The 24,405-nt window shown below is 31.8% G+C and overlaps 2 protein-coding genes across 2 annotated transcripts in view; one reads left to right on the forward strand and one right to left on the reverse strand.

Moving 5' to 3' along the window:
- LOC115884372 overlaps positions 1-2,234 on the forward strand; it is a 28,205-nt gene extending 25,971 nt beyond the window's left edge. The window contains exons 6-9 of the mRNA XM_030902932.1: positions 662-796; positions 1,265-1,414; positions 1,798-2,051; positions 2,107-2,234. Coding sequence (XP_030758792.1) covers positions 662-796; positions 1,265-1,414; positions 1,798-2,051; positions 2,107-2,234 — 667 coding nt within the window. The remainder of the gene's footprint in view (positions 1-661; positions 797-1,264; positions 1,415-1,797; positions 2,052-2,106) is intronic.
- Positions 2,235-3,109: 875 nt separating this feature from the next.
- LOC115884316 (zinc finger protein 626-like) lies at positions 3,110-23,541 on the reverse strand. The gene is made up of 12 exons (XM_030902860.1): positions 23,335-23,541; positions 22,722-23,279; positions 22,388-22,663; positions 22,067-22,334; positions 16,602-16,817; positions 16,449-16,543; positions 16,182-16,395; positions 9,821-10,113; positions 7,683-7,751; positions 6,823-7,003; positions 6,457-6,735; positions 3,110-3,354 (listed from the first exon to the last, which is right to left on the reverse strand). The coding sequence occupies exons 2-12, from the start codon at positions 23,277-23,279 to the stop codon at positions 3,227-3,229; spliced, it is 2,577 nt and encodes an 858-aa protein (XP_030758720.1). The 5' UTR covers positions 23,335-23,541; the 3' UTR covers positions 3,110-3,226.
- Positions 23,542-24,405: the final 864 nt, after the last annotated feature.

Raw genomic sequence — 24,405 nt, forward strand, 5'->3', positions numbered from 1 at the left:
TTTGCAGAAAAATTTATGATTAATTTAAAAAAATAAAAATTTTCCAAATTTATTATTTTTCGTCAATAATGCCATGTATTGACTATTTCCATTCTAAATATCTTAAGAACGGTTCCTCGTAGCGATTTTTACAAAGCGATATTTTTTACGTAAAAAGCCACAGAGATGTATATTTTTTAACTGTTTTGAGTAGTGTATATTTAAAATGTATGGACGAAAAGTTATTACGCTTTAAACCAGTTAAAACATATGTGGGTCGCGCCCTCTACTAGTAGGAGTCATAGTGACATCAAAATCAAATTTCTCGTGTCAAAAAACTTCTAGACACCAATTTTAATCCAAATATTGATGCTAATTCAGAAATTATTTGGAAAAAATCGAAATAAAAATGAAACTTCTACACCCTGTATCTCCAAAACTAAGCATTTTAGGGCATACATTTATACGAACTTTTTCACTTATTTTTATCTGCAGAATATGCTGCCGAAGTTTCCGGAATACAATTCGGACCGCCCTGTATAATAAATAGAATGAAATGGTACATCATATTCTAACAAATTGTGTTAAAAACATGTTTTATAATTTTGTTCATTATTTTACGGCTTCTAACAAAAATAAAAGTAAAAATTTTATAATGATATATATTACTTTTTTATTTTAGAACTCTATTGGCTGGGACATTAGTGATACAATACAACGCACTTATACAGACACGCTCGGACAGAATAATAAAAGTTGGGTGCATCTTTGGAAACGAATCTAAAGTTCTAATTGGTACAGGAGTTAAAATTTCATCGTAAGTTAACAAAATAGCTTCAATTAATAATACAATATATTTATAAGTTCATACAATACCTATTCCTTTTGAGTCGCGGTCATTACGCTTTCTCTGTTAATGTGTCCTAAACAGGGTAATTCACTATTCCGAAAAGTTCAACGAAAGAGTAAAAAAACAGGTCATTTAAAAGACAAGAAATGTTAGTATAAAATTAAAAAATAAGTTCCCTGTGTTAAATCTCCATGTATATTTAAAAGTATTCTTAAAATAATAAAGGACAATTATTGACTCTCTTTCTTTGGCACCCGTTTTTTAAATACTGGAGTAATACTCTAAAACAGAAAAACTTTATTTTGAAGCTTTTATGATAAAAATAATATGGATATGTATTGATTCTTTACAATTCCTGTCTATGAGACACCTTTATTTTTTGTACTTAGTTACATATTAGAACGAAACAAAGTGCTCAGACTTAACACTTTTTAGATCCCTTCCTAATAAAGGCAGTACACTGTTAAACACTGCATCAAACGAAACTGTAGCTCCGGTAGTAGAGATGAAAGTCGTTGATTTGAGGTCCCAAGAAGAAACCATTGACTCGCAAATAGGACAAGAATTACAAATGATTATTGAACTTTAAAGAAAAACAAGTAAGTAAGGTTGTTTTTGTTTCTAAAAAAATACCATCATGAGATGTCTGTGCTTTTAGATACATATGATCTCTGGGCTAGTCATCTTATAGCAATGACTGAAAAAGGAGATGAATCTATATTTCTATTAGACGATCGAGGCTGTCCGCCAAACCTTAATATTTTTCCAGCTTTAAAAAGAAAACCACAAATGACACCTTTCAAAAATTAACTGCGATTTTTCAAGCCTTTAAATTCGCATCTTCGCCAGTAGTGAGATTTAGTGTAATTATACAATTTTGTACTGAGGGGTGCAATCCAGTAAGAGAACATAAATAAATTCTATTAAATTGACGAGAATCATAATATTCTCTATATTTTTATAACCAGGGAAAATAACATAGAATCATATGGCCGACGAAAAAGGGCAATTTTAACTCCAGTTCTAGAAACTATTAATGGAAGTACTACAATCAGGTCAAATGGCATCAAAAATAAAACATATTATAATAATTACAATAGCAAATCATCTGTAACAAATCAAATGCCTCTTGAATATATTATGGTTGTCAGAAACCCAAACTCATATTCAGACAGACTAATTGTTGGTGATAGAGATACTAAAATATTAGTTGCAGGTTACAGTGAGTATTCTATTAAATCTAAAACCGAATTTAGTATCACATCTATACATTCTAGATTACAAAACTGATGAAGTCTGTATGGATTATTCGTTAGTAATTGGCTTAATTATTACATGGATTATTACAACTTATTTTTACCATTTGCTGTATTGTCCTAGTCCGAAGATACAAGAAGTATTATGAAGAACAGTATGCTAGAGCCTCGATGGAAGAATTACACAAGAATTTTGGCATTGGATTCAGTAATCTCGAAAACAGAAGAGTACATTGGGCTGATAATGGTGACAATATAATGTAGTTTAAATAAAATTTTTCTAAAATTAACATTTATTTATTCCTTACTGTACATAAAAATAAACTTTTAGAAATGTTTATGTTACATCAGAACTGTCGTATTGTGATTTCTTTAATTCTTTCGTTAAATCAATTTGTTTCTGTAGGTTGTACAAGTTTTCAGCCTTTCTACGCTGTCTTCTTTCGATATCATTCAAAACGCCTTGCGCAATTGTTCCCCATGTAAAATATGTATTTTGGTAAAAGATAAAGTAAATTGAATGAAAGAAACTCACCGATCACTGTATTGTTTATAGTGAACATAACTAACTATACCGACAGCAAATGCTACAGATCCTGTGAGGGTTATTTTGGATGCTAACGACATTTCACACCGATAAAATAATTAAATTCTAGTAAAAGAAAACAAGAAAAAATTAGTAAAACGTTGAAATCGATTTCAAAAAGATAGGTTAGGTTAAATCACTTGATTGTCAAAGTTAGAGAGGAGCAACAGTATCGATATTATGTTACGAAAAAAATCGATCTATAGTGAAATAAATTAGATGAATTCCTTACAACATTTTCAATATGCATTTATCAAATTTCTAGTAAGAGATAAAATTATCATAATAAAATAACACCCATATATAAATAAAATAATTTCCCAGTCTATAAATTCTAATAAAATTTTAATTAAAAACCCATTTTACCATCAAACAGTTTATTTCCCAGTATTTACCCTAAAATCTAATTACAACCAAATTTGCCAACGTTTTGAAAAATTACAGATTAGACGATTCAAGGTACTGCATTACAAGTGGTTATAATAGGAATTATGTTCAAATTGATGAAACATATAACAGACGTTTTCCATCGACAGATATATCTAGGCGAAGTATTTAAAATAATGTCATACAGTTCTGCAAACTCGGCGGGTACTCCCCGGCAGGGCCGGACGCTTGGATTTGTTGAGAGGACTGTACGGCCGCCATTGCCATAGAAACTGGTAGAGGGCAGAAATGTACACAAAAATTAGAAAATAAAATAGAAAATATCCAATAGTGTTTATTTTCTTTTAGCCGACCCGCCACCAACAGGCTATTAAGATCGGCAAAAAAGGTTTTTTAATTTCACTCAAAATTAGCTATTTGGGTCATAATGACCTAAATACAAAATATTTTCTTGTTTCCATTATGGTGTCTGTCTGTAACACGATAACTCAAAACCGCTAAACCGATTATAACGTAGTAAATTTGGCACACTAACTAAATACTGTGGCACCCGAGAATCTGGCAATTTGTTTTTGGTGGGGGTGTGGGGTTGGTAAGAAGGTATGGGAGGGGGTTAAAAAATTTTGAAAAATCGTAACTCCAAAATGTCAGCCAGCGAAACGCGGTTTCAATTTAAAATTAGGAATAATATTTGCAACAAAATTTGTAATAACATCAAAATTCAGTCAAAGCCTGCACTTTGAGATATTCCTTGTTTCCGTAGTCCGTTTTGAGAAAACTGTGTGGAGAACTCCCATCGGACGCGACCTCAGGTGGCGGATAGGGGAAATAATCGCGGACCAAAATGGGAAAAATTCCTTTACTTTGAAACTAAAAGAACTGTTTACCAACTTTTTATTAACATATATTTTAGTATGGCGGCTATTAGACGCGCCTCCTGGCGCCAATTTTTTTTATTTTCCTGGTGTTGTGATATAGTCTGTGAAACGAATAACTTTGAATTTGACAGTTCCCGTGGGCTTTTGTAGTGTTAATTTTTTCTGATAATATATGTACTTGATGTGTGCTATACGTCGATAACGGTTTTGTACCCTTTATTAACATTTGAATAATGTTTTCTCGTAATTAATTAGTATAAGGATGCCACCGCCTGGCCAAATCTCATAGGCGTAGTCAAAAACATTTATCAAAAAATATAAATATCCCTTCAACCAGCTAAGTTAAGAAAATATGTGCCACGGCACCGTTTGGTGCCATGGTAAAAATTTTGTTCTCGGGTGTTATTTTCTGTAATTGTCATTGCAGTAGTCATTGCATTTTTCTTTGTTGTCTGATATTTAGAAATGTGAAAATCTGATGACATTTTACTTTGGACAATTATGACATTTCGTTTAGGACTTTCCTTTTCTATTTCACGAAAGTAAAAGAGTTACCTATCTGATTCGTTCAGGCACACAATTTAAAGAATATCAGTAACTTTTTTTTGATAGAGGGATTTTATATTTGCCATGTTGGTAAAAAAAAATAGCACAAAATTCAAAAATTATTCATTTTATAGACTATAATCATTTACTTAATAACAAACCAACCACTACTAAATAAACTCAGTACCAAATAAACTTTTAGTCACGTGATTAAGTTTTGACCTGCACAGTGTTGCCCACTTTTATTTCTTTTAATCAAAATATTTTAGGAAACAAAATAAATTAATTATAAATATATATAAACAGTTATTATTTACATCAATAAAATCCCACCTCTTAACAGCACTAATTGACATAAAGGGCTATTACTACCTCTTTCTCCGTTACAAAAATATTCCAATAAAATTGCAATAAGTTTTACGGCTATTAAGTTATTTTGTACACTTCGCATTAAAAGAGCAAGGTCTGCTATTAAATATTTTGAAGCTTAAAGTATCACAAACACTATTTATTTGAATCCAAAACTCGCTGTAATAAAACTAAAGTGTCAAAACAAAATGACAATGTCAGGAAATAAGTAATAAATCTGAATTTCAACGCGAAATTTAAATTCCAGTTAAGTTAGCGCGCGGCGAGGAATATGTCCATGGTTGGCAACAATGAATTTAAAAGTCGATTACTTAACTAAAGTTTAATTACACTACCATACAGAGAAGACCAGGGCTACTAGTAACATAGCAAATTGCCGGACGAATTTACGCTCACCCGATTGCGTTCGTACTCGTGATTCACTGCCGGCTAGTCGGCTGGTCAGGCAGTACGCAGCTGCAGTTGTGCTTGCACGGGTCGGTCGTGACAGACTAGGAATACGACGCGAGGAGCGCTTTAGACGATATTTTCATTTTATGCTTCACCACCTCTTAAGGTAACATTTAAATAAAATAATTTAAATATTTATTATTTGATTGTGCTTTACAAGTCCAAACTAAAAATAAATAAATTCTGAAAACCCAAAAAACTAAAATTATTACTAAATAAAAAAAAGTTATAATAAGTGTTCTCAGCTAGACAGAAGCCTAGGCGGTCGTAAAATCCCTGTCTGACACTGGCTAACATATTAGGGCATAGTTTGGAAAGCCTCACCTATTTTTACTTGAAGCTCATCCGGATTATTAGTCCTATTATGACCATAACACTTTGGATTTCCATATAACCCCACAAAAGAAATCATTGGGAGAAAGATCTGTTGATCTAGCGGGCCACAAAATAGTTCCATATCCACTAATTAAACGGAAAAGTATTGTTCAAATATTCTTGAACAATACGGGCATTGTGGACAGGGCAACCACCTCAGCAATTTGATTACTTTAAAACGTGGGATTTTGATACGCGGTAGCACAAATGAACACTTGCTTTAACACCTGTTCTTCATTAATCAACACATCAGGCTTTTGTGTTTTTGTGGGACACGCACCCATGTGTTGCAAAATTATTAACAACTCTTGACATAGTAGGTAAAGATGGAATTAGTCTGTTTACAAAAGTTTGAGGAAAAATTGTTTGTATATCCCGATAAGACCTATTTTGAAATACCATTTTATAATTTGAATTTTCTCACGAACTTAAACATCCATTATTTTACCTAAAAAATAAATTTTAATGAGAATCGTCATGCGAGAATCTGCGTATCTGTTTTGGCTACGTTACTAAATAAATACAAATTGGGAAACATTCTTTATCACATATCACCTATTTTATTTTATCGCATTTTTCGCCTGCTTTTTATCCAGTGGACGGGTATACGCTAATTCGTCCGGTTCTGCCTATGTTACTACCACGGTGGTCCGGTCTGTATAAATTTCTTTCTGGAAGGGGTAATTACCCCCATTATCTCGTATATTTAAAGAATTCGGTTTCTACAGTCTTTTATTATCGCGAATAATATTTACAGACAAAACGATTAAAAAAATAGTCTTACCGCAGTGTTGTGATGAAAACGAGGATCCAACATCATTGCCGCCGCTACTGCGGCCGCCGTAGACGTAGCGGTGGAATGATTGGACCTGGCCAGCATCACGTGACTATTGTTATGCCCTGTCGAACTCCCGCCAGCCCGGGGAGTATGCGTAGCCGCGGCTGCGGCCGCCGACGAGGCCAGCAATTGGTTATGAATGTTGTGGGCGTGGGTATGGGCGTGATGAAAGTCAGCGGCGTGCTCCGCGAAATGGTGCGGGTAAGCAGCTGCGTTTATAGCTGAAAGCAAATGACATTTGAGCAATTCATAACTCCTTTTCTGTGTCCTATATGGTAATATTAAAAAGCGACAAAGTCGAGACATACCAGCTGGGGTGGGATGATTTTGATGATTTAATAGCAACTCTTGAATTTCTGGACCGCCCATTGGTTGGTTTACGTTGCTAGATGTGGTCGTAGTTCCGGAACTGGATTGGGAAAAGTTAACTGGGTTGTTGTTTGTCGAGTTGGAATTTGAAGTGGCGGCTGGACCACTCTCTGGACCTGACTGCGAAATTATTAAAAAATTTCAAAACTATACAAACATTACCTATACAAAAAAAAAGAAAAAAAAATTCAAATATCAAATACATCTTAGAAGTAAAATACGCTGCTGTAGTTGAAGTAACGCCAAATAAGGGTACCATATCTTTTCTTACTTTATAAATAGGATTTTTAAAAGTCACAATATATTAAATAATAAAGAAGTTACAGCGATTTATAAAAGATGCATATTTCTTCTAGAATTATATGATATCTTAATTATTTAGATTGTTTTTAATCTAGGCGACACAAGACACAAACTTATCGATGTTAATATAAATTATACTATTTACTTATTATTATCATTATTAAAATAATCACTCTTCTGAATATACATATATAGAACCAAATACTTTTGTATTTATATTTTTTAGCAAATATGAATTTCAGAATTGAAGATAAACACCTAGTAGTTTTTTATTTTTATTTAATTAATTTATTATTATTTAGTATACAAAAATATACGTCCCGAGAACATATTTATTATGTTTCGTCAGAAGTCATTAAACTTCAGTTTTTAAATTCTCAACTTTAAATACATTTTTTTTATTAATTTCTAATTTTCCTACATTATTATTCTAACAGTTGATGTTTACTATGTTCAGTTCAATTAAATATTTAAAAAAAGTTCTTAAAGCTAATACCTGTGACTTAGGCCTGGATGATGAAGATGAACTAGATCCATTTCTTAAAGGTCTAGCCTTATATGGTACCTGCAAAAAATATTTTTCAAATATAACATATGCCGTATGATCGAAAAAAAAAACAGCGTCAAAGACGGCTGGGAATGGCAATGGACGAAAATCTCTAGACTTCATTTACTAAAAATTGACATACAACTGGTCAAAATTGACACTCATTAGAGAAAGATTAAAAAAGAATAGACCATTTTTTCCAGACACACAAATCTATTTAAAAAAAATCTTTTTTCTCGCATTTTATTCACTTCAATGATTTAAAATCATTTTTACTCAATATAAAAATAAATTACAACCTTCTTAAGGCCAACTGGAAGTAACCGCCATTAAAAGTAAAGTATGGATCATGTAAATGACGTCTTTGACGCCGTTTTTTTTCGATTGTATGGTATTATATATGTTACGGCTAAAGTGGCTACTTGGCTAGCTACTATACTTCTCAATCTAGCTAGCTATTTTGCAAACAAACACCTAACCCACAAAATAACAGCGCTTTTTGCAAAATAGCTGGCCAGTTTGAAAACTAGCCAAGTATCTATTTTAGCCTTAGCATATACACTTGATATGTTTTGAATATGAAAATTATATTAGACTAGTTTATAACTATTGGCCTTAACAAAAAAGATCACAAAATCAAATTGAACTATTTTTAAAAACTTAAGAAGCAATTTTCACCAAACAGAAATAAAAATTGTTCAAGTGCGAGTCGGACTCGCGCACGAAGGGTTCCGTACCATTCATTATCTATACAACATTAAACACAAAATTATTATAAATTTTTTTTCCGATTTAGCTCAAATTTTGAATGCGCGTTTAAGTAATTTAAAAAAAAAGTGAAGAAACACATTACTAAAAATTGTATTAATCAATAATAAATATGTAAAAAGTAAAAATAAATATGTAAAAATATGTAAAAATTAAAAAAAAAACGACTAAAAAAATCGCCTTGACTAGGATTCGAACCTGCCTTACTACGGCTCCAACGTCATAGCAGCGTAAAGTCCTAACGCTTTAACCACGCGGCCACCGAGGACTTGAAAGATTCTATGTAAAATTCTTACTTCAAAGATAATGTTTAGTGAAAGTACTTTTTTATTTATAAACATTTATTTAGTTCTGTTTTTAGTATTTGTTCTTATAGCGGCAACATAGATACATTATCTGTAAAAATATCAACTGTCTAGCTATAACGGTTCATAAGATAGACCTTTGTGACAGACGGACGGACAGCGAAGTCTTAAGGTGAGTTTACATGCATCCGTAATGCGTCGTCCGTCGTTCCGTTAGTCCAATCATATTCAAGTATGAGCAGTCATTTTTGAAATAAACCAATAAAATTACATAAAATCAATGACGGATGACGCATTACGGATGCATGTACACCCACACGCAGCCCGCGGTTATATCGGACGAGCGTCCGTGCGTTTTTTAAACGTGTGAGCTCTGACGCAATTTATTCGCACGACTATTTTATTTTAGCGGTTACATTAGATGCGCGTTCATGGTGTCCTGTGTGTCGAGTTTGTCAAAACGGACGCCACTACTTTGATGCTGTCTGAGGATTTAATGTTAAAATAACTACTTATGAACAGGAGAAAATGTTAGGTAAATGATTTATGAGAAGAAAACGAATATGTAAAATATTTGGTGAATTAAAACAACAACCGGTCAAATTTTTTGAAAATTTTAGAATGTTTCCAGCATCATTAATATATCTAAAATAAAAATAAACCTGGTATTCATAAATATTCAAATTTTTCGGGAATGCGGGAAGAGATATAAAAATTCGAACGCTCGGACGTGCACGTATTAAAAAAACAAACCAGTTTGTTTTTATCCGACCAACGGAAATTGATGTATATGCACGGACGCGCAAACTCCGATGCAATGTAACCGCCTGCGTAAATACTATTTGTTTGTTTTTTGCTGCGTGCACGTCCGAGTACGTACGACCAAAAAAACGCACGGATACGCATCCAATGTAACCACGGGCTTAGTAATAGGGTTCCCGTTTTTACCCTTTGGGTACGGTACCCTAAAAAAACTTGATATTTACGATAAATTATTAAAAACTTCTAGTTTACCTTTGCCGAAGCATTTTCTCCATGATGCCTGGTAAAATGCTCTTTCAACTTATCCCTTCTGGAACTGGCGTAATCACAGCTAGAACATTTGAAAGGTTTCTCTTCCAAATGAATTCTCTCGTGTCTGACTAGATGAGACTTTTCCATAAAACCTCTGCCACATACAGAACAGGCGTGTGGTCTCGCTCCTCCCGGATTACTGCCACTATTGTGCGTTTTCGAGTGCAGACTTAGTTGACTTTTCTTGGAGGTGGAGTATTTGCAGTGGGGGTAGGAGCATCTGTATACTTCACCTATCACCCAATTGTAGTTATTATACATCATTTTCAATAACGTAAACTATTTTGATTAGTATTTGTTATACAGGGTTGTTCACCACATACGACACCGAGTATTGTAGCTAAACGATTAGATTTTTACAAATTGTAAGTTTTGGGTTCGTTGAAGGACTATTTGAGCCACAATTTAAAAATAATTTTACAAGATACAGAGTGTCCCAAATAAGTACAAACTATTATAGTTGTATTTTTTTAAATGGAACACCCTGTATATTATTTTATTTTTAGATTCTACGATTAAAATAAAGGTAAATTTGATTGAGGTTTATCACACTTAAACCTTACCGTTTTTGAAATATTTTCAGTTTTATGAAATTGCAGTAAAAATTTTAAGGCTTCATTTCTCCAAGGGTATCAAAGTTTTTATTACTAAATATTTACTGAAGATTATTTATTGATCAGATATTGTGTTGCGATACTAAAATTTATACTACCTTATACAGGGTGTCCAAAAATGTACATATATTAAATAATTACTAGCTTTAACCGGCAAGAACCTGTTTAATTTAAATGGAACACTCTGTATATTTTACGTAAATCAAATGCACAATTTAATTGTCTATCAAATTGAATTAAACCATTTTTTACCTATCTCTTCAAGTTTTCGTAGAAAATGCATTTTCTTATAATTTAGACCTCATTTATCACTATACCCATGGAATATTGACATTTTAATTTTTTTAAGCAACATGTGTACAAAATGTTGCTTTGTTAGTGGTAAAGAAATAATATTGCAAAATTTTGTTTACAAAACAAACTATTTAAATATTAAACAAAGTACAAAAAGCAAAAATAAGGCCTAATCCCTACATATGCTTATTCTTTCATATTATACAAACCCTACCAAGCCTTGAGCTCCATCTACGGTAACGTAGATGAAGCAAGCATATTTAAATATTTGTTAAAAAAGTATACCAATTAAATATACTACCATTATTTCCGCCGAAAGATTATTCAATCACATAACTTAATTGTTTTAATTATTGCCGATTAAATCTAGTAATTATTTAATATACATTTTTTAACACTCTGTATAAGGTAGGATTTTGTTTATTATTGCAACACAATATCTGAACAATAAGTAAACTTCGGTAAATAATTAGTATTACAAACTTTGATTCCTTTAGAGAAATGAAGCCTTACCAAATGTTAAGGCTTCATTTCTACAAAATATTTTTACAAGATACGAAGTGAATATACAACCCTCTGTATATTTTACGAGAATCAGATGCACAATTTAAGTGTCTATCAAATTGTATTATATCATCTCTATGATAAATGAGGTCTAAATTATAAGAAAATGCATTTTCTACAACTTGAAGAACTAGGTAAAAATTGAGCCTCTAATTCTCGTAAAATATACAGGGTGTTCCATTTAAATTAAACAAGTTATTGCTGTTTAAAGCTAGTAATTATCAAATATCAATTTTTAGAGACTCTGTATAGGCTTGGTGCATTCTCGGCCGGTGCTGCCACCGCCCGAGAATATCGTAAATAACGAACAGATACAAATACAAGGGTTTAAATGACGAGTAAACGAAAAAATTAGTATACAGAGTGGCCAGGACAATTTTTTTTTCAGAAAATCCAAAAACACGTCAATTTTGTTTGTGAGGGGGACAACTTTTGCCCCAAAAATGATTGCAAAATCTTCAACCCTCTAAGCGGGGGTGTCATCCCCCAACTTTTTTCAAATGGGAAGGGGGTCAAGTGGTGCTGCAATGAAAAGAGCTTTCGATTCTCTATATTTCCCCGCTTCGTTTTTGAAAATCGGTCGAGTCGTTGAGAAAATATGAAGGATTGAAATTTGAAAAGTTTATTAAAACATTTATCAGAGTAAATGACAAGGATAAATTCCTTCGACCAATTTGCTGTTTTTTCTTATTATTTCTAGATGTTTCCGCATTTTTTCACTTGCCACAAGGTTGAACGATCAGATGCGGTAGTTGCTAGATAGCTGTTCTGTGACTTCTGCGTTGAAGTTCTTCTCAATATCGTTAAACTTTTTAACAATTGAGGAGTTTTCTGCAAAAATCCCATTTGTCATTAATTGCAACTTTCGAGAAAAGTAAAAAAATGTTTTTTAATTGGATGGAAGTTTGATTACAAAAATTTTAATAATAGTAGTTGATCAGTTTGATAATTAGGCACATTTCGCAATATAAATAATACTTTTTTTCTTTCGGTTTTATTAATGGGGTCATTTTTAATTTGATATATGGGGGTTTTGCAGACAATTTTTATATATTAAAAAAAGATATTTTTAAATATGAAACTAAAACATTTTTGTTAAATGATTTTTTCAAAAGATCATTTTTATTCAAAACATGTATGTAGGTACAATAAAATTAATAATTAATCTTCATCACTCATAGCGCCTACTGATATCATGCTCATCTAAATCCGTAATCCGCTTGGACGGACAAGATGATTCCGTGAATAGTCTGTTATAAGAGTTTTTGACCTCGGTTTGATTAAAATATTCAGTTAAATCTTATGGGTTTTCATTTTTTCGCTGTGGAATATCTAAACGTTTATTATTGAAGGATTTAAATTCAAATTCTTTGGGTATACCACGTTTATCTTTTATAAGGCATTTTTCCCAGTTATCTGTATAATTCTGTCGTACCAAAACAACCCCAGATTCACTGGTGGATGAGCAGACCTAAGGAAAAATTCCGATAATTTCGATAATAAGAGCTCATAGTTTCCCGTAAAAACAACGTAAGTCAATGACATCTGTGGTTTTTCGTGAAAACGCACCTTGATATATGGGATTTATGCAGAATCAGCGATATTTTTGTCGCTTATATCTTGGACTACTATCATTTTTGCGGAATTATTTCACGCAAGGGATGTAGTTAAATACTCCATCAATTTATAGATGACATAAGTACATTTTGGAAAAAAATTGACAAATGGGGTTTTTGCAAAAAACGCCTCAATTATGGTGTACTCACTTGCAGAAAAAGTTGAAATAATCGAACTTTATTTTAAAAATTATGAATGTGTCAATCGGTTTGCGCAGATATTCAATGAACGCCATCCAAACACCTTTATGGCAAAATTGTTCGCGAGCTAGTAGCAAAATTTCGCGAAACTGGTTCCGTTATGAATAAAAAGAGGCAGAGGGAAAATTTTGTAGTAAATGAAGCTATGGAGGTATTCGTATTGGGCCAAGTTGCCATGGATAGTACGCTGAGTACAAGAAAATTAGCCAATGAGACCGGCGTGAATTGTACAATGTACAAGTATCCAAAGGATATTAAATAAAACACAAGTTCCACCCGTATAAAATTCAGTTGGTACAAGAACTCAACGAAGACGATTTTGATCGTCGCGGGCCGGTATTTTTGTAAAAATTTTTTTTTTCTGGTATTTTTGTAAATTCTATTGTGGGTCAGGTTAACGATATTGAGACCGCACCTGATCGTTCAACCTTGTGGCAAGTGAAAAAATGCGTAAATATCTAGAAATAATAAGAAAAAACAGCAAATTGGTCGAAGGAATTTATCATTATCATTTACTCTGATAAATGTTTAAATAAACTTTTCAAATTTCAATCCTTCATATTTTCTCAAAGACTCGACCGATTTTCAAAAACGAAGCGGGGAAATATAGAGAATAGAAAACTCTGTTCATTGCGGCGCCACTTGACCCCCCTTCGCATTTGAAAAAAGTTGGGGGATGACACCCCCGTTTAGAGGGTTGAAGATTTTGCAATCATTTTTGGGGCAAAAGTTTCCACCTCACAAACAAAATTGACGTGTTTTTGGATTTTTTGAAAAAAAAAAAAATATCCTGGCCGTTATGCCTTGCGGAACGTTTTCGATGAGCCACCCTGTATAATTATTCTAAAAGTTTTAGAAAGTATAAGTATTGGTGGAAATTCTAAAGAAAAAAAAAGAAAAAGGTAAATAATATTTTCATATCTTACTTATATCAGAATTTTCATATCTATCTTATATCAGAAGGTCTAACTTGCATTATAATTTATTATTCCAGTTAAAAAAAATTGGCGCCGGGAGGTACGTATAGCCGCCCATACTAAAATATGTTAATATCTCGAAAACTGCAACTTTGACTGATTTTGATGTTATTACAAATTTTGTTGCAAATATTATTTCTAATCTTAATTTGAAAACCGCGTTTCGCTAGCTACTGTAATTTTGGAGTTACGATTTTTTTAAATTTTTAACCCCCTCCCATATCCCCTTACCAACCCCCCACACCCACCAAAATCTAATGGCCAGATTCTCGGGTGCCACAGTATTTTTGTGCCAAATTTGGTTAAAATCGGTTCAGCGGTTTTTGAGTTATCATGTTACAGACGGCAGACAGACAGACAGACAGACACACAGACACCATGAAAACATTTTGTATTTAGGTCATTTATGACCCAAATAACTCATTTTGAGTGAAATTAAAAAAACTTTTTTTTTGCCGATCTGAATAATCTGGTCGGCTAAAAAATTAGATAAGTTCAACTATGGTAGCGAGCATATAGTAGTAAAAAATATTAGAGTTGTATTTTTTACTTACATATTTGGGATACTTTGTATCTTGTAAAAAAAATTTGCAAAAATCTAATCGTTTACCTACAATGCTCCGTGTCGTATGTGGTGAACAGCCCTGTATAGGGTTATTCACCTCATTCACCATGTGACATTCATTGTAGCCAAATGATTAGATTTTTAGAAACTGTGAGTAATGGGATCGTTGGAGACTACTAAAGCTACAATTTAAAATTATTTTCAAAAGGTACAGAGTGTCCCTAATAAATAAAAAATAACAAAGTTGTATTTTCTTAATTAAACACTATATTATTACATTTTTAGTTTCTACGATTAAAATAAAGGTAAATTTCATTAAGGTTTACCGCACTTTAATCTTACTCTTTTTGAAATATTTACGATTTTGTGAAATCATCTTTCTATGAGTATTTAAGTTTTTAAAACCTAGTATTGTACAGAAGCTTTTCGATTTACTAAATTTTATGTGCATCTGATAACAACACCCTGTATAATTTTACGAGTTAAACAAGTTAAACATTTTACTTGTTTAGTTTAACTTTATGAGTTAAACAAGTTATTGACGTTTAAAGCTAGTAATTATTACTAAATATACATTTTTAGACACTCTGTATAAGGTAGTTTTATTTTTATTATTGTAACACAAAATGTAGTAAATAGAAAAACTTCAGTACAATAGTTGGTTTAAAAAAAAAAAATAAATAAAATACAAAATATAAATATTTCAAAAGCGATAACATTAAGTGCAGTAAATCTTAATCAAATTTACCTTTATTTTAATTGTAGAAACAGAAAATGAACTAATCTACAGGGTGTTCCATTTAAAAAAATACAACTTTGATATTTTTTATCTATTTGGGACACTCTGAACCTTTTGAAAATAATTTTAAATTGTAGCTTTAGTAGTACCCCAACGATCCCATCATACACAATTTCTAAAAATCTAATAGTGTGTCTACAATAGTCTGTGTCAAATGACATGAATATCCCTGTATATGTCAAAGACAGGGCCTATTTTTCATCTGGTCGGGCCCTAAGGCCCAAGCAAAAATTCGGGCCCTCTTTTCCAATAAAATTCAAAAATTCTGTTGTTAGTTTGAGTTAAAAAAATAAAACAATTATTTTTATTTTTATTTTTTTAATAATTTTAAAAAATAAACATTATTATATTCAACAAAATAAATAATGAAAAAAAAATATATCAATCTAAAGCTTATTTTATTTAATTCTATTTTCCTTATCAGAGGTAACTGTTTTTTTTTCTCTGCTATGTAAATTTACATTTGAAATTATGAACATTTTACAACCTTTAACGGGCCCCCCAGACCACCGGGCCTTATGGTAAAATAGGACCTGGTCAAAGACAGTAGTCTTTGATATCACACAATATAGGAAGCATTGTAAGTCTTTAAAAAAATCTTAAGATGTAACATTCTGTTGGGTGCTGAGCATATATTCTAGTATTATGTATATTTATATTGCAAGACTTACCTGTGTGTATCCTCTTATGTGCAACCATATGACTCAAATATTTAGTATGAAATCCACAAGAATCACAGGTCAAATTTTTATCATTTGAATGAGTTAGAAGATGGGCTTCCAAATTCTGTTTGAATCTAAAGGCCTTGGAACACTGTTCACATTTGAAATTTTTTTCAGGTGTGTGAATTTTCATATGGGATACATAATTCTGTTTTTGTCGACACTAGAAAAGGACTTTTATGATGATATAATGTTACAATTAAGCATATTATGTACCTTAAAAGAACAGAACGTACACTGGTAAATAGACTCGTCCAAATGCTGAGCCCTATGGGTTATTAACTTGGATATTTGATCAGTATTATAGTCACCTATAACAATACAATTTAACTAAAAATAAAAAGTATTGTAAATCGATAGAGGACTCACAGTAGTCACACTTAAATGGGGGGCCACTGAAGTGGGTCTTCATGTGATTTAAATAATCACCATGATATTGACATACAAAAGAACAAATACTACATTTATAAGTGACATCTTTAGCGTGGCTCAAAGCAAGATGTTGCTCTAATAATAAGCTATCATTAATGGTTGCAAAACATATGGGACACTTTATTCCAACCTTCTCATCGTTATCCTCACTCACTAAAAGTTATGAAATACTAAATATACAAATACCTTAGAGATAACTAATAATACAGGGTTGTTCACCACATACGACACGGAGTATTGTAGCTAAACGATTAGATTTTTACAAATTGTAAGTTTTGGGTTCGTTGAAGGACTATTAGAGCCACAATTTAAAAATAATTTTACAAGATACAGAGTGTAACAAATAAATAAAAAATATCAAAGTTGAATTTTTTTAAACAGAACACCCTGTATATTATTACATTTTTAGTTTCTACGATTAAAATAAAGGTAAATTTGATAAAGGTTTGTTATACTTAAACCTTACCGTTTTTGAAATATTTTCAATTTTGTGAAATTGTAGTCAAAATTTTAAGGCTTTATTTCTCCAAAGGTATCAAAGTTTTTAATACTAAATATTTACTGAAGTTTATTTATTGATCAGTTATTGTGTTGCAATAATAAAAATTATACTACCTTATACAGAGTGTCTAAAATTTTATTTTAAATAATTACTAGCTTTAAACGGCAATAACTTGTTTAATTTAAATCAGTAGTTCCCAAACTTATTTTTCTCGTGGACCACTTTCAAAATTTTACTGGTTTCGGTGGACCCCCTGCTGCTACATTTCTACCACATTCTTAAAGTCGCCAAAAAATAAAAATTGTGTCACTTCTGAGTTCTGTCCCTATATTCCGATATGTAAAATAAAAACGAAAAATGGTACATTTTATATCACTTTATTTATTAAAAGAATAGAATTACAAGAAAAAATATTAAGGTAATATAGGTTCAGGTCATAATTTTAATTAATGGGAAGGATGTATCTGATGGAGTGTCAGCAAACGATCAATGTTTGGCTTTATTTTTGTGAGCAATAACCGCAAATCCCCCCGCTCTGTGATGTTTAATTTGCTCTTTTTTTTGTTAAGAGGTTTGTAACGGCACTAAAACTCCTTTCGACAAGGTATGACGAGGGAAAAGCTATTAAAAATTTCCTTGCGATTTCCCACAGTCCAGGATATTTTTCGGGTATTTCTGCTTGCAGCCAAAATGTTGGGTAGCCTTTTCTAAATTTCACCTTCAGCTCCTCATTAGTGCTTAGCTCGAGCAGCTCCTCTTGTAATACAACATTGGCCACTTCCGTTTCATCAAATGGATTTATGATCCATGGTGGTATATCCATCGTCAGTATATCTTCAAACCTGGTTTTGAAGTCATCATGCAGAGCACTTAAATGTTGACTGTAGGTATGGATATCCTCATCAATACATTCTACCTGCGACAAGTTTGGAAATTGAGAGAATTCGCGCCGACTAATGTTTTGCTTCATAAATTTCAATTTCCCAAGAAAAGCCGAAATTATCCCCTTTGTTTTTATTAAATTCAGGCTGTCCCCTTGTAACTGCAAGTTAATATCATTAAATTTTTTAAACAAATCTGTCAAATACGCAATGTCTGCTTTGAATTTGATCAAGTTTTCTTTTAAATCTGGATCTCTACTTTCTAAGAACTCTAATATGGAATCGAAAACAGAGTAAAATCTCGTTAAGCATGCACCTTTCGACAACCAGCGTACTTCAGTATGTAAGAGCAGTCGTTGGAAGTCTTCATCATTTTCGTCGCACAATTGAGCAAATAAACGCGTATTCAATGCATTGCTTCTGATTTTGTTGACAGCTTTTATTACAAAATGAAGAGATTGGTTCAACCTGTCACTTAAATGTTTTGCCACAAGATGTTGTCGGTGGATTACGCAATGAATAGCTGTAAGTCCTGGTATAATTCTTTTGAGATGACTTATAAACCCACGATATCGCCCGACCATTGCAGGAGCTCCGTCTGTTGCCACTGAAATAATGTTTGTAAATGGGATCGATTTTTCCGTAAAAAAATTACTCAGGACATTAAATATTGATTCGCCTTTAGTGTCAGTCTCCAAAGTTCTGGCAAATAGCAATTCTTCGTGAATTTCTTCCTCAACAATAAATCGGACATATGCCAATAGTAATGCTTCATTACTGGGTAACGTTGACTCGTCCAGTTGTATAGAAAAATGAGTTTTTTGCAGATGATTGCACAAAAAGCTTTCGATATCAGAGCTCATTTCATCAATGCGTCTTTGTACAGTATTGTTACTTAATGGAATTCTTTTTAGTACGTCAAATGGAGATTTGTGCAAAACAGTTTTTAAAACCTCTTCAACAGCGGGTAAAATTAATTGTTCTCCGATAGTGTGCGGTTTTCCAGATTTTGCTATAAGTAATGAGATATTGTAAGATGCCCGCAAGCCATCATCGTTACTTTGAGATGTTGAAGCGAACATACTGTGCATGGTGGGTCTCTTTCCATATTTTTCTTTCAATGTTTGAAAATATTTTAAATCTTTACCTATTTTATCAGTATGACACCTTTTTAGATGATCTTCGAGCTTTGATGGTTTCATAGAGTCATTGCTCAAAACTTTGTTGCATAATAGGCACATGGGCAATTGTTTGTCTGCCTCTGATGGAACAAAACCATATTTCAAATAATCGATACTATATTGTCGACATTTTTTCTTTGCTGTAGCCATGTTTCGTGTCAGTTACCTTACCTGTAAAAAAAAAAAATGTTTTAGTAACCAAGTTTTTTCTGAATATAGGTATCACACCGCAGCCTTTGTCAGCACGCGGAAATAGAATTACGGCTTGTAAAGGGACCAACTAATAAACCGCTGAGACAAATACAGACGTTTTCACAAAACGGTATCAATTTTAAAGTACATAATTTACCACTAATTTTTAATAGTATAAATAAAATTGGTGTACTCAGTATCGAATACTGATCATATTTGTGTAGGAAAAATAAAAGTCGAAATCCCAAAATTGTCCATAAAAACGATAACTAACATTTTATTAAATCAATGAGTTCACGCGCTCCGTGTATTTGCGTATTTTTTGTCTGCGGCTTCATTGTTAAAACGTGACAAACTGGCATCGAAGTCCAAGCCCCGCCCTTTTCCCGTCGCCCGCGCACCGCTCGCTCTTTCCGAAAAGGAATAGTTTTGATAAAATAGTTACTTCAAAACCAATTTAAAATGATTATGAAATTACTGTTTTATAAAATTAGTAGTTATTTGCAAGAAAAATTACAAAATTAATTGCTCTGCAATATTGCTTATTCGGCCTTTTAGAGGGGCAGTGTTTCTCTCGTGAAAAAACAATTGAATAAAACGTGCTGTGTTTGTCTTCAAATCGAAAGAGGACAATTAAAATATCTGTAAGTTACTAAGTTACCTATCTATACAGGCCGTTGTGATCAACCGACTAGTACACGTAAACAAAATACTTAAGTACTATAACAAAAAAGGTAGGTTACTTACTTTTCTCCGGCACTAGCAAACACAGATATAAATTTTCTCACAACTTTTTTTCCAAATTCCGCCTTTTTTCGAAATTCCGGAAACAAATGAATGCGTTTGCCTTTGGCATCAAGTATTTATAGTGGTGATCAAGTTCATGTCTGAACAAGCATTAAGCATTGTCGGGCGGATAGCGCTTTGCAAGTCTGTACACGAAATTGTACGTAATATCGAATACGCAAGTTTGGACAAGTAACAGTCGCTTGCCTTATTAAAATATTATCTGCTTAGATAGGTACTTAAAACAATGTAGGTAGGCCTTATAAAAACTATGCTTACATTTTTGCTCTTTACTATCAAAAGCAGATAAATTTTCGTGGACCCCCATTAACATCTTATGGACCCCCATTTTTTGTTCACGCCTACGTAGACCCCCAGCAAGTCTCCCGTGGACCCCTGGGGGTCCACCTGGACCACTTTGGGAATCACTGATTTAAATGGAACACCCTATATATTATACGAGAATCAGATGCACAATTTAACTATCTCTTCAAGTTTTCGTAGAAAATGCATTTCCTTGTAATTTAGAACTTATTTATCAATATACCCATGGAATACTGACATTTAAGATTATTTTTAAAGATATACCAACTTTTTAAAGAGTACAGATACTAATATTGTCGATATAGTTTGTTTATTTCATTAAAAAATAAAAAAAAAAACTGTTTAAATATTTGTTAAAGAGGACCAATTTATATGATTCCAGTATTCAAACCACATTAATTGACTGTTTGCATTGATTAATAATAATTAGGTACTCCAAATACTAAAAAACTGAATTTTGTATGTGTATTAAACATTGCAGTGTGGTAAAAAGTAGCACCTTGAAAATGATATTTCATTTTTTGACAAATGCTTATTTATAACAACAGAGACATTTATTTTCATAATTTATTATTATATTGATTTCTGATCCAAATCCACATTTATTTAAAATAATTTATTAACGAACATAATCGGCGGAAATAATGGTGGTATATTTAATTAATGGTATACTCTTTTATAAAGATTTAAATAGTGCTTATAAATGGGCTAGTAATATTATCATTTTGCTAAAAACGATAATATTACTAGCCTGTACATTTTGTACATTGGTTACTTTAAAAACAATATAAAATGTCAATATTTCATGTGTATATTGATAAATGAGGTCTAAATTATAAGAAAATGCATTTTCTACGAAAACTTGAAGGGATAGGTAAAAAGTGGTATAATAGAATTTGATAGACAATCAAATTGTGCATCTAATTCTCCTAAAATATACAGGACGTTCCATTTAAATTTAACAAGTTATTGCCGTTTAAAGCTAGAAATAATTTAAAATAAATTTTTAGACACTCTGTATGAGGTAGTATTATTTTTGTTATTGCAGCACAATAACTCATCAATAAATAGACGTCAGTAAATATTTAGTATTAAAAACTTTGACACCCTTGGAGAAATGAAGCCTTAAAATTTTGACTGCAATTTCACAAAATTGAAAATATTTCAAAAACGGTAAGGTTTAAGTGTAATAAACCTTTATCAAATTTACCTTTATTTTAATCGTAGAAACTAAAAATGTAATAATATACAGGGTGTTCCATTTAAAAAAATTCAACCTTGATATTTTTTATTTATTTGGGACACTCTGTATCTTGTAAAAATATTTTTAAATTGTAGCTCTAATAGTCTTTCAACGAACCCAAAACTTACAATTTGTAAAAATCTAATCATTTAGCTACAATAGTCCGTGTCGTATGTGGTGAACAACCCTGTATATTAACTAGACCTAATCCCAAAATTATACAAGAAAACGTGAATTTAATTATTGTGTCACAATCAATACTCTCTCAGAAGTTATACAAAATTTAAATCTACCTTCAGTCTCTTCCTTCTCATTTTCACTAAGAGAAATTCGTTGTTTTCTACACGTCAACATTTTTAAAGCTGCCATTCGAAGGCTGGGTTTCAGACCCAGTAACATAAGTTTTTTCAAAATAATCCTCTTTTTGTTTTTTAGACTAGCACGAACTCTGACTGAGTTTAAAACATTTTGTGTAGAATTGTTCTCTGTTTTTTCTGTAACAACTATTTTCTCTTGGCGAAGGCTATCTTGATCTTGGGTTTTTGCATCACTAACTGTTATCTAAATAATAAGATAATATATTTTTGCTAATATATATTTTTTGCTTTACATACCTGGCCATATTTCGCTTGTAGAACTTCATAGCGTGTTTTAAAACTCGAAAGGGTCCAATTATTCTGAGCTAAATAGTCCAAAAATCTAAATAAACATAATTCACTTTTAGTATATAATATACACGTGTCCAAGTGTTTAAACACTTCACTGGGTTCTAAGCTATTAGTATAGAAGCACCTAACAAGTTTGTCAAAATATTTTTCTCTTTTTTCTATGTCTAAAAGCACCCATTTTGATAGAAGACTAAGGGCTTTTTGTGTTGTTAGTATGAAATTCTAAAAATAATAGTGTTAGTGCCCAACCCCATTTATAAAATTATAAAGAAACATGTACCTTATTCCTGAAGAAGTCTTGTAATTCCTTTGAACTTAATCTTCCTATTTCTTCACCATCACAAATGTTATCAATATGACTAGCAATCCAGTTTTCTACTATATTTCCTAAATGTTTCAACTTAAATCGTTGTGTCAAAAAGTACGTAAACAGACAATTTTCTAAATTTAGTTTAGTGCCTAAGAATTCTATACAGTACTCTATAACTTTGGTTAATATAAAATGGTCTGCGAGTTTTAAAAGTTCCTCTACATTGGAGTGCTTTATAGTTATCTCTCCAGTATACATAAAATTAAGTATGTTATTAAATATTTCACTATCTAAACAGTTTACTGTGAGCTGCTCTTTAACTACTTTGTGATGCTTCAATACGGAATCGAAATAGGGCGAACTGCACGCCAAAACGTTGCGGTGTGCTTTAAGAATTTTGTTATTTACATACAGTGTCACATCACAAAATCTATTTGTCTTCTTCTGTTCATACAATTTATGAAACATTGTAGATGATAATTCCGAGCAATGGAACGTCATGGATCTATTATCTTCCATAATAATCATCTGAAAAAATAAATAAATATCAAACAGGCTAGGCGAAAAGGAAAATTACAATTACCTTTAACTAGTTCATTATGCTTTAGATATTCCACAGAGAACTGTAAGTCCGAGGGTTCTCTAAACCCAAACTTAAAAAAATACTTAAAAATAATGTGGGGTGTATCATTTTTGCTTTTTAATTGAAATTTTCACAAATTTATTCTATTCATAATAGAATAGTGATTTTGACATAAAAACATAATACAGCTGTCAGATGTCAAATGTATGTCAGATTTGTTATTGAAAGTAGGAATGAGGCTCATGAAGATTTATTTCTTATCGATATATTTTTAAATTAAATAATGATAATTCTTAAATTTTGCTAAGCATTAGAAAAGGTATCAGTAATAATAAAACACAATACTTAAAATGTTCTTAATGCTCATACGTGTTGGTTAAAAATTGACACTTGGATTAAAGAGAAAATTTGTGTTTTCATATTATTTTAATAGTAATCCTTCACCATTTCGTCAAGTAATAATTAGTACCTATTTTGGTTTTGATAGTTTTTGATCTGATTTAAAAACGAATAGTGTGCTGAGAAAATTGTACATTAGTAATTTAGTCAGAGATCTAGTTTAATTAGAGGTTTAATGGCAGACGGTAGAAACAAATTGCGGAGAATTATAAAAACATTTTTGTGTGTTGTTAAATAACTATTTTATGTGAATAACTTTCTGTTTCATACTGAAAGTTTTAAGTGCAGAGCTTCGTTTGACAAGTAAGTGATTGTTATAATCAAAAAAGTTATCGTAGTTTAAAAATTGAAATTTGCATTACCTATTACAATTTAACAATGTTTTATTATAACAAGTGGTATTTTCTTGTAATACGTATTTCGGCTTGGACACTGTAACGTAAAAGAAGATATTTATATTAAAATGAAATAACGTTATTTATAGGGTGGTGCGACCAAGATTTAATAAAATAAATAGTCACGAGTTTCAAAAATTATGTATTCAAATATAGTGGAGACGCGTGGGTTCAATACTTTAGTAAATTTAGGGGTAAGTAGAAGAAAAATGTTACGCGTTTACGCCCAAAAATAGTATATTGTTTTATTAGGTGTAAAATTATACTTTTTGTAGCA

The sequence above is a fragment of the Sitophilus oryzae genome, unplaced genomic scaffold (assembly GCF_002938485.1).
Source record: "Sitophilus oryzae breed Bouriz unplaced genomic scaffold, Soryzae_2.0 scaffold_227_pilon_pilon, whole genome shotgun sequence".
In the NCBI taxonomy this organism is placed as follows: Eukaryota; Metazoa; Arthropoda; class Insecta; order Coleoptera; family Curculionidae; genus Sitophilus; species Sitophilus oryzae.

What these genes read in the sequence shown, in the direction of transcription:
- LOC115884316 (XM_030902860.1), bottom strand. Translation starts at nt 23,279, where the DNA reads ATGATTATTATGGAAGATAATAGATCCATGACGTTCCATTGCTCGGAA. An exon ending in GTACGTTCTGTTCTTTTAAG is followed by an intron (nt 16,396 to 16,448) that starts GTACATAATATG and finishes GTCCTTTTCTAG; the next exon opens with TGTCGACAAAAACAGAATTA. An exon ending in ACATAAGAGGATACACACAG is followed by an intron (nt 10,114 to 16,181) that starts GTAAGTCTTGCA and finishes ATTGGGTGATAG; the next exon opens with GTGAAGTATACAGATGCTCC.